Source organism: Erythranthe guttata, chromosome 1 (genome assembly GCF_056151865.1).
Source record: "Erythranthe guttata isolate IM_541 chromosome 1, IM_541, whole genome shotgun sequence".
Lineage (NCBI taxonomy): Eukaryota > Viridiplantae > Streptophyta > Magnoliopsida > Lamiales > Phrymaceae > Erythranthe > Erythranthe guttata.
This window is the reverse complement of record NC_142533.1, coordinates 4,909,828-4,924,039: the sequence shown is the minus strand read 5'-3', so window position 1 is coordinate 4,924,039 and position 14,212 is coordinate 4,909,828. Positions and strand designations below refer to the sequence as shown.

The window sequence follows — 14,212 nt, the reverse complement described above, 5'->3', positions numbered from 1 at the left end:
TGAAACTTAAGAATGCCACATGTCAAAAAATTAGTGGAATCCGATTTATATTGAATAGAATTTAATCTCTTAAAAGATATATATTTCTTATATATTTATATGTTATATAAATCTGCAATTGTTATTGTTATTAGTTGTATGAGTATCTGTACCTCAAATGGTAAAGTGTGTGTTCATTTACCGAGAGGTATGAGTTTGACTATAGATACTTGCAACTTTAAATTATCTACAATTTTCTTAACCATTTTACCAATTTTATATCTAAATATTTCCTAAATTGTCCTTAAATTTGCAAATGATCTCTATACTTGTAGCTTTTGCATATTTTTATTGTTTTATGTGTATACTTTAAAAAAAATCGGCAGCGCGCTGCCCCCGAACTCCCATAAATTTTTAGCCCGCCATTTTCATTAAATAAATTAAATATATTTAGTTACTATATTCAATTTCGAACATCCTTGCCAAAAAACCTGGATTCGCCACTGCCTGTGTCATTCAACATCTACATGCATGATCCATGCATGTACCATAATTTCATTGGACTAAAAACAATTTCCAGACTAAGGCAAGTCATCGAACAATTATATTTTAAATTTTTTTGTCTATTCTTTGAAAGTTCTACTAATTGTATTCCATATATCTAGAATGGGGAAAGTTCGTCACTAAAAGTTAAGATCGATTGCAATTGTTGTATGTGGCCCTATAATGAATTTAATTTCATTGACCTTAATAAAATGAAAACACATATTTATTGGAATTAAATTAAATTATTATTTTGGTACATTACAAGGAAGCCAGAGTGTGAGTAAATTATGAGTATGAGCAAGTCACACAATCGAATGTCATGGACAGTTATATATGCTTCTATTGAAGCCTCCTTTCATTTATTGGAAAAATAAAATGTGTGATTGCATAGGATACGAAATATTGGAGTTGATTCTTAATCCCATCCCAAATCAATGCGTACATAATTGTCGAGTTCTTACGCAAAGCCGAGCTTCAAAATATGCCGATCAAATGAAAAAACAAATGATCTTGATTAATAATATATCAAGATCAATCAAACCTATGAGTCGTCAATGTATTATAAATATGAGTCTTTGACAAGGAATCTTATCTCATCTACTTCTAAACCACAAGTATCATTTGGTTCATATGATTGATTGATTACCGAGAAAAGGGGAAACATGTCTTCATCTCATGAATAAGAAAAGTAAGCCAATAAAATCTAATGTCTGAAAATTCAACTTTTGTTTTCGAAAAAGACAAGTCATGATTTGTTATTCATGGCCAAATATTATTACTAGAAAAACCACTATATAAGTAGTTGATTGAGGATACATACATAAATCAATACTTACCTTAAAAGCAAAATCAAAATCCTAAGTCACATAACTACTACTATAGAGTAAACAAGAAAATGTCTTTCATCACACTCATTTGCATGTTGTGCATCATTCTAGGAACTGCATTTGCAGCCGATGATGCACATTATAAAAGCCCCTCCGAAATATATATCGTCAACGTCGAGGGCCCCACCGAACAATTCACGACTCAATCCGAAGATCTCGACAGTTGGTACGGTTCATTTCTTCCAACAACCACAACAAGCTCGAACGAGAGAGAATCGCGCATCGTCTACTCGTACCGAACGGTGTTCAAGGGATTCGCGGCAAATCTATCTCCCGAAGAGGTGAAGGAGATGGAGAAGAAGGAAGGTTTCGTATCGGCCAGGCCCGAGATAAAACTACCGTTGCACACAACCCATTCTCCGGGTTTCTTGGGATTGAATCGAGAAACGGGCTATTGGAAGGACTCCAACTATGGTAGAGGCGTGATCATCGGAATCTTGGACACCGGAATATTCCCCGAGCACCCTTCGTTCAGCGACGAAGGGATGCCCCCTCCACCGGCTAAATGGAAGGGGCGGTGCGAGTTCAACCACACGGCGTGCAATAATAAAATCATCGGAGCTAGGTCCTTTGGCTCCACCGCCGGTGGTGGCGGCGGCGGCGGCCAAATCACCCCACTCGACGACGATGGCCACGGGACCCACACCGCCAGCACCGCCGCCGGAAACTTTGTGAACGGCGCGAGTATCTTCGGGAACGCCAACGGTACGGCGGCCGGAGTCGCGCCGCTCGCCCACCTAGCGGTTTACAGAGTGTGTGTCCCGTTTTGCTCGGAAAGTAATATACTTGCTGGAATGGACGCTGCAATCGAGGACGGAGTGGATGTGCTCTCGATTTCCCTCGGCGGATTGACCAATAATTTCTTCAAAGATTTCATCGCGCTAGGCGCTTTTAGCGCGATGGAGAAGGGCATTTTCGTCAGTTGCTCCGCAGGAAATAACGGACCGTTTAACTTCTCAATATCGAACGAGGCGCCTTGGATCCTCACCGTTGGTGCAAGTACGATCGATAGGAAACTAAGAGCGACAGCGGTTCTCGGAAACAAGCAACTATTTCACGGGGAATCGGCTTTTCAACCGGACAATTTTCCACCAACACTATTTCCACTTGTTTACGCGGGGATGCTCAACACTAGTGATCCTTTTGCACCGTTTTGCGGCGATTCGTTGAACGCAAGCGACGTACGTGGGAAAATAGTGGTGTGCGAATTAGGCGGAGGATTGACGAGGATCGAAAAGGGCGAAGCGGTTAAAAGCGCCGGTGGTGCCGCCATGATTCTCGTGAACAACGAGCGGTACGCAAACTCTACTTCGGCGGACGCCCACGCCCTTCCGGCGGCAAACGTCGGCTACGCGGACGGACTAAAGATCAAAGCTTACATAAACTCCACGTCGTCGCCGAAGGCCTCGATCATCTTCGAGGGCACCGCGATCGGCGACAGGCACGCGCCAGTTGTCGCCGCATTTTCTTCCCGTGGGCCCAACTTCGCCAGCCGCGGGATACTGAAGCCCGATATTTTAGGCCCGGGTGTCAATATCCTCGCTGCGTGGCCCACATCAGTCGAAAACCGAACCGACGCAAAAGCGACGTTCAACATGGTTTCCGGCACCTCAATGTCGTGCCCGCACCTCAGCGGCGTGGCGGCACTGCTCAAGAGCTCGCACCCTGATTGGTCCCCTGCTGCAATTAAGTCGGCAATCATGACCACCGCGGACGTCGTGAATCTCGCACATAATCCAATCGAGGACGAGCGGTTCGTTAAGGCGGGCATCTTTGCAACCGGGTCGGGTCACGTGAACCCGTCGAGAGCGAACGATCCAGGACTCGTGTACGATATCCAACCCGAAGATTACATACCATATCTATGCGGTTTGAACTACACGGATCGAGAAGTAGGCTTCTTCTTGCAACGCAGGGTGAATTGCTCGGTCGAGTCGAGCATACCCGAAGCACAACTGAACTACCCTTCTTTCGCACTCACTTTCACAAGTACTCGATCGAATACTCAAGTGTATACAAGGACGGTTACAAATGTGGGCGAACCTAACTCGTCTTATAACGTGGAAATTGTCCCGCCACCTGGCATCGATGTCCGTGTGGCGCCCACTACACTCGACTTTTCGGAGGTGAACCGGAAAATGCAGTATGAGGTGACGTTCGAACGATTGTCGTCCGCCGAGAACAACACGATTGTTCAAGGTTTCCTTAAATGGACTTCTCTCAAGCACTCTGTTAGGAGCCCTATAGCAGTTACACTTAACTGAAAAAAAGAATATGAAATTAGAGCATCTCTAATTTTTGAAATAATTATGTAGAAGTACAAAGTTACTCAAAATAATAATAATAATAATTAACAAATAAATGTATCTGGTTTATTCCAAAGATTTATACTTATACGTTACCACATAATTTTTGTTTGGTAGGAATTGTTGTACACTAAATGAACAAATAATAATAAAATAAAATAAAAAGACTTGAGAATTCTTATACATGGATGAAGGCCTGCTTCATTCCTTATCCAAAAATCTTAAAATAATTAATATTCTAAAGTCAACAACTTATTTACTCAAAAAAAAAAAAAAAAGTCAATAACTTATGACTGTTTCACAATTCAAATTTCAAATCCCAAAGGTTAGTAAAACCCATTTTAAAGTGATTACAATTTATTTAACAAAAAAAAGAAAGGACCAAATGTACTTGCTTAGTCCCTTGTCAGTTATCACTTATCACCACACCATGTGTATGTTTGTGGATTGAGGTGTAAATTTGAAACAATTATTGAACTAAACAAATATAAAATAAAAGTCTATGATTGTAAAATAAAATATTAATCATGACGATCTAATATATTTTATTTATTTATTATTATTTTTTTCTCCAGCTACTTATAATTAAGGCATAATTTCACTTTCCACCCTCGGAATATATCATTTTGCCACTTTGCACTCTCAAAATAATTTCTGGTACTTTGCACCCTTGAAATATATTTAATCGTTCAGATTGCACCCTAGTTTATTTTTCGGCCATAATTTCCGTCGTTGACCTAATTTCTGATATTCAACAAAGTCAATTTTGCTAGAAAATACATTAGCAATTTGCACCCTGAAGAAAAAATCAGTTGAATAGACAAAAATTACCATGTTGACGATCGGAAAATAAGTAAACGATAAAAAATTATGTCCAGAAAATAAATTAGTGTGCGCTTTGAATAAGTAAACATGTTTTGAGGGTGCAAAGTGCCATAAGTTATTTTCTAGGGTGCAAATGCTAATATTATATATTTCGAGGGTGCAGAGTGAAATTAATCCTAAAATTAACGCGACGATGATATGATTGAAACTCACATATGGTCGAATACACTTGTATCGGCAATTATTTAATTCATCTTTGGCAAGATCTATTAATTAATTCTCTAACTTGGAAAATGTGATTGACCAATTCCTTAATTAAAAGTCATCAACTAATAATTATTATAAAAAAATAATAATAAAATAAATGATTTTCTTTGAACGCTGTTGCTGCCTTTCTACCATTTTTTAATTCTGCAACTGAGAAATGAGATTGAGACCACATCCATATTTTCTCCTTATTACATCACAACATATGAAGAGATAAGGATAAAAAATGTGATTATGCTTATATTAGAGCAACTAATATATATATAATTATGAATTATCCCTAATGGTGATTGCTAATTAGTTTAGCAAATCTTGACCATCAAGTTGATGACCGAGTTATAACAATAGACAAAAAAAATATATAATTATATATGCTCTATATATAATTTTCAAACAACAAGATCTAGCATCAATATTCAACACAATCAAGAAAGAGGTTTAATTTGGTGTTTGTCACAAAATGGGGTTGAAGCACTTTCTCACCCTCATTTGCTTACTCAATCTCCATTTCTTACACACATTTGCAGATGATACAACTAATTCAAGCACCTTGGAGACATATATAGTCCATGTCGATGTAAACCTCGGGCTTTTTGCTCGATTCGAAGAGTTGGAGAGTTGGTACACTTCGTTCTTGCGAACATCAAACTCAAACGGCCGAGGAAGAATCGTCTACTCCTTCCGCAAGGTGTTCAGAGGCTTCGCTGCTCGATTATCGGCTGACGAAGTCAAAGCCATGGAGAGCAACCCGGGCTTCATCTCGGCCCGGCCCGAGAAAAAATTCGACGTGCACACAACCCATTCCCCAAACTTCTTGGGCTTGAACCAAAACATGGGCTTTTGGGAAGGCTCAAACTATGGTAAAGGTGTGATCATAGGTGTCTTGGATTACGGAATTTTTCCAAGCCACCCTTCATTTAGCGACGAGGGGATGCCGCCCCCTCCCGCCAAGTGGAAGGGGAAGTGCCAGTTCAATCAAACAACGTGCAATAACAAGATCATCGGCGCTAGGTACTTCAACTCTTTAGACGATAGCCCGTTGGACAACAACGGCCACGGGACCCACACGGCGAGCACTGCAGCCGGAAGCTTTGTGGCAGGTGCCAATTTGTTCGGCAACGCCAACGGCACGGCCACCGGCATCGCCCCTATGGCCCACCTAGCCATCTACAAAGTGTGCTCCGACTCTTGTCACGAAAGCGACATACTTGCTGCAATGGATACTGCTATCGAAGATGGAGTTGATATACTTTCCATCTCTCTAGGAGGATTAAATATTAACTTTTACGACGACGGCATTGCGTTAGGCGCGTTTAGCGCCATGGAGAATGGCATATTAGTCAGTTGCTCGGCGGGGAACAGTGGTCCGTTCAACATATCATTGGAGAACGAAGCCCCGTGGATCCTAACAGTTGGTGCTAGTACTATCGACAGAAAGATAAGGGCGACGGCCTTGCTTGGAAACAACGAAACTTTCGACGGTGAATCGACTTTTCAGCCGTTGGATTTTCCATCGACGTTGTTGCCTCTCGTCTACGCCGGATCGCTCAACACGAGCGATCCAAATATACAGTATTGTACTGCGACATCGTTGAACAAAACCGACCTCCGAGGAATGATAGTTGTTTGCGAAATTGGCGTGGTGGGAAGACTTTCGAAAGGAATAGCAGTGAAAAATGCCGGTGGAGCCGCCATGATTCTAGTGAATTCTCTGTATTCGGCAAATACGACTGCAGCGCAAGCCCACGTTCTTCCAGCAACACACGTCAGCTATGCCGACGGTTTGAAGATTAAGACTTACATAAACTCAACCACCACACCAATGGCCACAATACTATTCAAAGGCACTATAATCGGCGACGACCGGGCCCCTGTGGTAGCAAGCTTTTCGTCCCGAGGGCCGAATTACATTAGCCCTGGTATCCTAAAGCCCGACATTTTAGGGCCCGGAGTAAACATTCTTGCGGCATGGCCGGTCTCGGTCGAGAACAATGCCAACACGAATTCCACATTCAACATTATCTCCGGCACATCCATGTCGTGCCCCCACCTGAGCGGCGTGGCGGCCCTAATCAAGAGCGGGCACCCCGATTGGTCGCCGGCGGCCATAAAGTCGGCTATCATGACCACTGCCGATGTCGTGAACCTAGCCCTAAATCCAATCGAGGACGAGCGGTACGTTCCGGCGAACATATTCGCCACCGGATCGGGACATGTGAACCCATCTAGAGCCAATGATCCGGGCCTTATTTACGACATCCATCCAGAAGATTACTTCCCTTACCTGTGCGGATTGAACTACACGAACCGACAGGTCGGCATTATTCTGCAAAAGATAGTGGATTGCTCGGTGGAAGCGAGAATACCAGAGGCGCAACTCAACTATCCATCGTTCGCCATCACTTTCGGACGCTCACAGCCGATTACTCAGACTTACACGAGGACCGTCACGAATGTCGGCGAGCCTGTTTCGTCGTACGTTGTCGAGATTGTCCCGCCACCTGGGATTGGCGTTCTCGTCGAGCCCACTACCCTCGAATTCACCGAGGCGAACCCGATACTGCAGTATCAAGTGACGTTCACCAGACTGGACTCGACCACCAACAATGCAGGTTATATTCAAGGTTACCTGAAATGGAATTCCGGCGCCAAGTACTCCGTTAGGACTCCGATTGCCGTTATATTGCAATGATTTAGGAATCTGCGGGAGGAATCTTTACTACATAATATGCCATCTAATTAATTATAAAACAAATTGTGCTGAATAAGTATACGTATATATTTCTCGTTATCTTTTCTTGTTGTTAGAGCCCTATATAGCCGTTATATTGCGGTGAAAAAGAATCTGAAATCAAAGCAACTCTTGAATCAAACATTTTGAATGAATTAAGTTCAGTATAAATGCCTAGAATAATATACATATAAAGCAATATTAGTGATCTTAATAATCTTTTTTAATCAACAACTGGAAGTAATTGAAGGAGACAAAACAACAATATACACTAATTAATAATTAATGGCTTATCGATAATATGGTCGACGACCCGTGGTGACCCGACCCGTTTCTTCCGAATACGGTTTACGTATTTTTATTTGAAAACCCAAAGGCCACGGGCCCACAACACTCATTCCTGAAAGCTTAGCTGCCTATATTGTTTTTTAGTTCAGAATAAATTACATACTGTTATTAAAAGTTAAATCTAATTATAAAAATTTAATTTTATATCAAAAAATAAAAAGTCACACTTTAGACTTTTGTTGAATTTATAAATAAACAAATAACCAACTTACATTATTTCAATTTTTTGAAATAATTATGTAGAAGAGAAGGACGAAGTTATTCGAGTTCAAGCTTTTGTTGAAACCGATTACGACTCCTTCAAATGTACTGAAAGGCCAAACACAATTCATAGTTGCTTGAGAAGAGTTTAATAATAATAATAAATAAATAAATAAAAAATTACATCTGGTTTATTCCAATAATTTATACGTTACCAACTGAAATGATGACATAATTTTTGTTTGGAAGGAATTGTTCTAAACTAAATGAACAAATAATAATTATAAAAAGATTTGAGAAAATTCTTATATATCGATGGAGGCCTGCTTCATTCCTTATCCAATATATTAAAGTCAACTGTTTCAATCCCCAATACTAAACATTGAAATTGAATTATCAAATACTCATTTAATATTTAAGACAATATTTTAATATACTAATCATGGTTATTAAATTAATTGTCAATTGAAAGTATTTGGGTGGTTTTATTTGTAACGGTCACATGTCATTTTCTGATAGAATGTTCAGGTGGTTATTTTTTTTGGTAACCCAATTTTAAGGGTGCATTTTTATATAAAAAGAAGTGGAATATCAAAATACTTACCCCATTTTAATACTAATCATTGAAGAAGAATTTTCTAGTTTTCGAGTATCAAAAAGGTGGTTTATCTGTTTGATAATCTATTTGATACTTCCATTGGAGTTGCTTTAATATGTCTCAATAACTTATGAAGTCGTACAATTTATTGATAAAAAAAAATATCGCGCAATATAAGACCAAGCGTACTTGTTTAGTCCTTCGCTACCTGATCTATGTTTATGAATTGAGGTGTAAATTGGTACGTAATTTTTGGATTATGCCACTTTGGGTCAAATATTTTCGATTCGGAGTAATATTTTTCATTTTGTATTACAGGTACTCAATTTTTTTTGGAACATTGCTGGAATGCATATTAGATTTCGACTTCTGATCCGAATATAATTTTCAAAAATGTATTCCACGGTGTTAATTCTCGTACAATGGCAGACCAATTTGAAAAACCATCAAACTAAACAAATATAAAAAAAAATATAATAATTAATCGTGATGATCTAATCAAACAAATGAGAGCTTAAAAATATTCTCTCTCTCTCTCTTTATTATATATATATATTTTTTTTTTTCTTTCTTTCTTTCATTCTCATACTTCAACTTAACGCACGATGTTATGATTGAAACTCATATAGTGTTGCCAATTAGTTTATTCATCTTTGGCAAGATCCACACCTATTAATTCTCTTACGCGGAAAGTGTGATTGACAAATTCCTTAATAAAATGTCATTATCTGATTTTAAAAAAAAAAGTCAATTTTTATGTTGTTTTAGGTCGTTACGCGTATATATTAAAAATACTAATAAATATGTATGCGCGGGTTATTACAAAAACTTATAGAAAATCACTAAAGTACCATTGTCATTGATTGCTTCTCAACTAATTGTGTTTAATTAATTAAAAATGATAAAGGGAAATATCGAAGAAAATTAAATTAAAACATTATTAGAATTCTAAAGTGATAATTGGGAAAAAAGATCTCCAAAACGACATATATTTTGGAACGGAATGAGTATATAGTTTCCCTAAACTTAACCGAAAAGTTTTAACATACAAGAGTAAAGTGTTAAGATATACCATTTTAAGGACCAATTTGTAATTGGTGTTTGTTTAATAATAATTGTCGCGTTAGGACGAAAAATGTAATTATCTCTGATTTTGTACAATTTTGTAATTAAAACTATTATAGAACACTAGAGCAACTAAGAGGAAACTAAATATATATAATTATCCCTAATTTTGAAGACTAAGTGATTGCTAATTAGTTTAGCAAGTCTTGGCCAGCAAATTGATGACTAAGTTATAACACAGCAGGGACACATGTTCTATATAAACTGTTCAAACACCAAGATCACATTCAACACAATCCATAATTCTTAATTATTGCAACTTATTTTTTTCACATACAAGAAAGAGGTTTAATTTGTCTCAAAATGGGGTTGAAGCACTTTCTCACCCTCATTTGCATACTCAATCTCCATCTCTTACACACATTTGCAGATGATAGCACCAACACAAGCACCTTAGAGACATATATAATCCATGTCGATGTAAACCTCGGGTTTTTCGCTCGATTCAAAGATCTGGAGAGCTGGTACACCTCATTCTTGCCAACATCAATCTCAAACGGCAGAAGAAGAATCGTCTACTCATACCGTAACGTATTCAAAGGCTTCGCCGCAAGATTATCGGCTGACGAAGTCAAAGCCATGGAGAGCAACCCGGGCTTCATCTCGGCCGAGCCCGAAAGGAAATTGGACATGCACACAACACATTCCCCAAACTTCTTGGGCTTGAACCAAAACATGGGCTTTTGGCAAGACTCAAACTATGGTAAAGGTGTGATCATAGGGGTCTTGGACTCGGGGATTTTTCCAAGCCACCCCTCGTTCAGCGACGAGGGGATGCCGCCCCCTCCCGCCAAGTGGAAGGGGAAGTGCGAGTTCAATCCAACTGTGTGCAATAACAAGATTATCGGCGCTAGGTACTTCACCTTATTCGATGATAGCCCGTTGGACGACGGCGGCCACGGGACCCACACGGCGAGCACCGCCGCTGGAAGCTTTGTGGCGGGCGCTAACGTGTTCGGCAACGCCAACGGCACGGCCTCCGGCATCGCCCCTTTGGCCCACCTAGCCATCTACAAAGTGTGCTCCTTCATTTGTTTTGAAAGCAGCATACTTGCCGCGATGGATGCTGCTATCGAAGATGGAGTGGATATACTTTCCCTCTCTCTCGGAGGGGGTTCACGCAGTTTCTACCTTGATAGCATTGCGTTAGGCGCATTTAGCGCCATGGAGAAGGGCATATTAGTCAGTTGTTCGGCGGGGAACAGTGGCCCGTTCAACTTCTCAACGTCGAACGAAGCTCCGTGGATCCTTACAGTCGGCGCTAGTACTATTGACAGAAAGATCAGGGCGACAGCCTTGCTCGGAAACAACATAAGTGTTGATGGTGAAACGCTTTTTCAGCCATCGGATTTTCCATCGACGTTGTTGCCTCTCGTTTATGCTGGCTCCCTTAACACTAGCGATCCAGGTATTCAATATTGTACCCCTGAATCGTTGACCAAAATCAATCTTCGAGGGATGATAGTAGTTTGCGAATCGGGCTTGGTGACGGATGTTTCAAAAGGAGTAGCGGTCAAGATTGCCGGTGGGGCCGCCATTATTCTGGTGAATCATCGGCTTGACGCAAACATGACCTTCTCAGACGCCCACGTTCTTCCGGCTACAGACGTCGGGTACGCCGACGGATTAAAGATCAAGACCTACATAAACTCAACCACCACACCAATGGCCACAATATTGTTCAAGGGCACCATAATCGGCGACGATCGGGCCCCCATAGTTGCGGCGTTTTCTTCGAGGGGGCCCAACAGTGCAAGCCCTGGCATCCTAAAGCCCGACATTATAGGTCCTGGAGTTAACATTCTTGCAGCTTGGCCAGTCTCGGTCGAGAACAACACCAACACAAACGCCTCATTCAATATCATTTCCGGCACCTCAATGTCGTGCCCGCATTTGAGTGGTGTGGCGGCGTTACTCAAAAGCTCGCACCCTGATTGGTCGCCCGCGGCTATAAAATCCGCGATCATGACCACGGCCGACGTTGTGAACCTAGCCCAAAATCCGATCGAGGACGAGAGGTTCATTCCAGCATCCCTATTCGCCACAGGTTCGGGCCATGTGAACCCATCTCGGGCCAACGATCCGGGCCTCATTTACGACCTCAAATCAGAAGATTACTTCCCTTACCTGTGCGGATTGAACTACACGAACCTACAGGTCAGCATTATTGTGCAAAAGATAGTGGATTGCTCGGTGGAAGCGAGAATACCAGAGGCGCAACTCAACTATCCGTCGTTCGCCATCACTTTCGGTCGCTCGGAGCAGATTACTCAGACGTACACGAGGACCGTCACGAATGTCGGCGAGCATGTTTTGTCGTACGTGGTCGAGATTGTCCCGCCACCTGGGATTAGTGTTGTCGTCGAGCCCACTACCCTCGACTTCACCGAGGCGAACCCCATACTGCAGTATCAAGTGACGTTCACCAGACTGGACTCGACCACCAACAATGCAGGTTACATTCAAGGTTACCTGAAATGGAATTCCGGCGCCAAGTACTCTGTTAGGACTCCGATTGCCGTTATATTGCAATGATTTAGGAATCTTCGGGAGGAATCTTTACTACATAATATGCCATCTAATTAGTTATAAAACAAATTGTGCTGAATATATATATATATATATACATATATATATATATATATACATATATATATATATATATATATATATATATATATATATATATATATATATATATATATATATATATATATATATATATATATATATTCATTTTTTATTTTCGTTTTTTCAACTGGACCGTAAAAAGACGTCGGTTTGACCATTTTATTTGTTTATGTTAAAAAAAACACCAAATTTTCACTCGAATTCTGATATTACGGTTCAACCTAACTGGTCAAACCAGACCGTCAGGACAAGATTGCCCGTTATGGGTTCGAGACATCAAGAGGGAAATTGAGAAACTAGTAACAATCCTCCTTTTCTTAATAAATAAATAAATAAAAAACAGTCAAACCAAACAAGGCGTTCGCGGTTTAACCGGTTCAACAGGCCGATCCGATTCAAGTTTCAATACACTGCTTTTTAAACTTCCTGAAAACTGTCGATACACTCTATAGGCTATATAACATCTTGAGTTTTAGTTCAGAATAAATTACGTACTATTTATTAAAAGTTAAATCGAATTATAACAATTTAATCTTATATGGAAAAAAAATATTAGAGGAACACTTAAGTTGAATTTATAAATTACTAACTAACATTATTTCAAAAAAAAAGGGTGCTGTCCCCAAACCCCTGTAAATTTTTAGTTCGCCATTTTTATTAAATAAATTATATATATTTATTTACTATACTCAATTTCGAATATTCTTGGCAAAAAAAACATGGATTCGCCACTGAATGTTGCGCTTAACATCTACATGCATGATGCATGCATGCACCATCATTTCATTGGACTAAAAACAATTTCCAGACTGAGGCAAGTCATCGAACAATTATATTTTAAAGAATTTTGTCTAATCTTTGAAAGTTCTACTAATTGTATTTCATATATATTTATCTAAAATGAGGAAAGTTCGTCACTAAAAGTTAAGATCGATTACAATTGTTGTATGTGGCCCTATAATGAATTTAATTTCATCGACTTTAATAAAAGAAGGAAAAAACATATTTATTGAAATTAAATTATTACTTTGGTACATTACAAGGAAGCCCGAGTGTGAGTAAATTATAAGTATGATCAAGTCACAATCCAATGTCATGGACATATATGCTCCTTTGATATATCGAAAAAAATAAAATGTGGTTGCATACGATACAAAATATTGAAGTTGATTCTGAATCCCATCCCAAATCATTGCGTACATAATTGTCGAGTTCTTACGCAAAGTGGAGCTTGAAAATACGCCGATCAAGTGAAAAAAAAAATGATCTTAATTAATAATATATCCAGGTCAATCAAATCTAGAAAAGGGAAAACATGTCTTCATCTCATAAATAAGAAAAGTAAGTAAATAAAAGCTAATGTGTGAAAATTCAACTTTTGTTTTCGAAAAAGACAAGTCATGATTTGTTATTCATGGACAATTATTATTACTAGAAAAACCACTACATAAGTAGTTGATTGAGGATACATACATAAATCAACACTTACCTTAAAAGCAAAATGAAAATCCTAAGTCACATAACTACTACTATAGAGTAAACAAGAAAATGTCTTTCATCACACTCATTTGCATGTTGTGCATCATTCTAGGGACTGCATTTGCAGCCGATGATGCACCTGATAAAAGCCCCTCTGAAATATATATCGTCCACGTCGAGGGCCCAACCGAACAATTCACGACTCAATCCGAAGATCTCGGCAGTTGGTACGGTTCATTTCTCCCAACAACCACAACAAGCTCGAACGAGAGAGAATCGCGCATCGTCT

The 14,212-nt window shown here is 39.6% G+C and overlaps 1 protein-coding gene, 1 non-coding gene and 1 pseudogene across 3 annotated transcripts; all 3 read left to right on the top strand.

The window, feature by feature from the left end:
* Positions 1 to 1,235: 1,235 nt before the first annotated feature.
* Positions 1,236 to 3,774, top strand: LOC105956213 (subtilisin-like protease 4). Its single transcript, XM_012980056.2, has one exon. It carries the CDS (start codon positions 1,421 to 1,423, stop codon positions 3,674 to 3,676), a length of 2,256 nt encoding a protein of 751 aa, XP_012835510.2. The 5' UTR covers positions 1,236 to 1,420; the 3' UTR covers positions 3,677 to 3,774.
* A 1,235-nt stretch (positions 3,775 to 5,009) lies between these two features.
* On the top strand, positions 5,010 to 7,712 carry LOC148772650 (subtilisin-like protease pseudogene; annotated as a pseudogene). Its single transcript, XR_016031301.1, has one exon. The product of XR_016031301.1 is annotated as a subtilisin-like protease pseudogene (transcript).
* Positions 7,713 to 9,935: 2,223 nt separating this feature from the next.
* On the top strand, positions 9,936 to 12,411 carry LOC105956163 (subtilisin-like protease). Its single transcript, XR_016031300.1, has one exon. It is a non-coding gene; the product is annotated as a subtilisin-like protease (transcript).
* Positions 12,412 to 14,212: the final 1,801 nt, after the last annotated feature.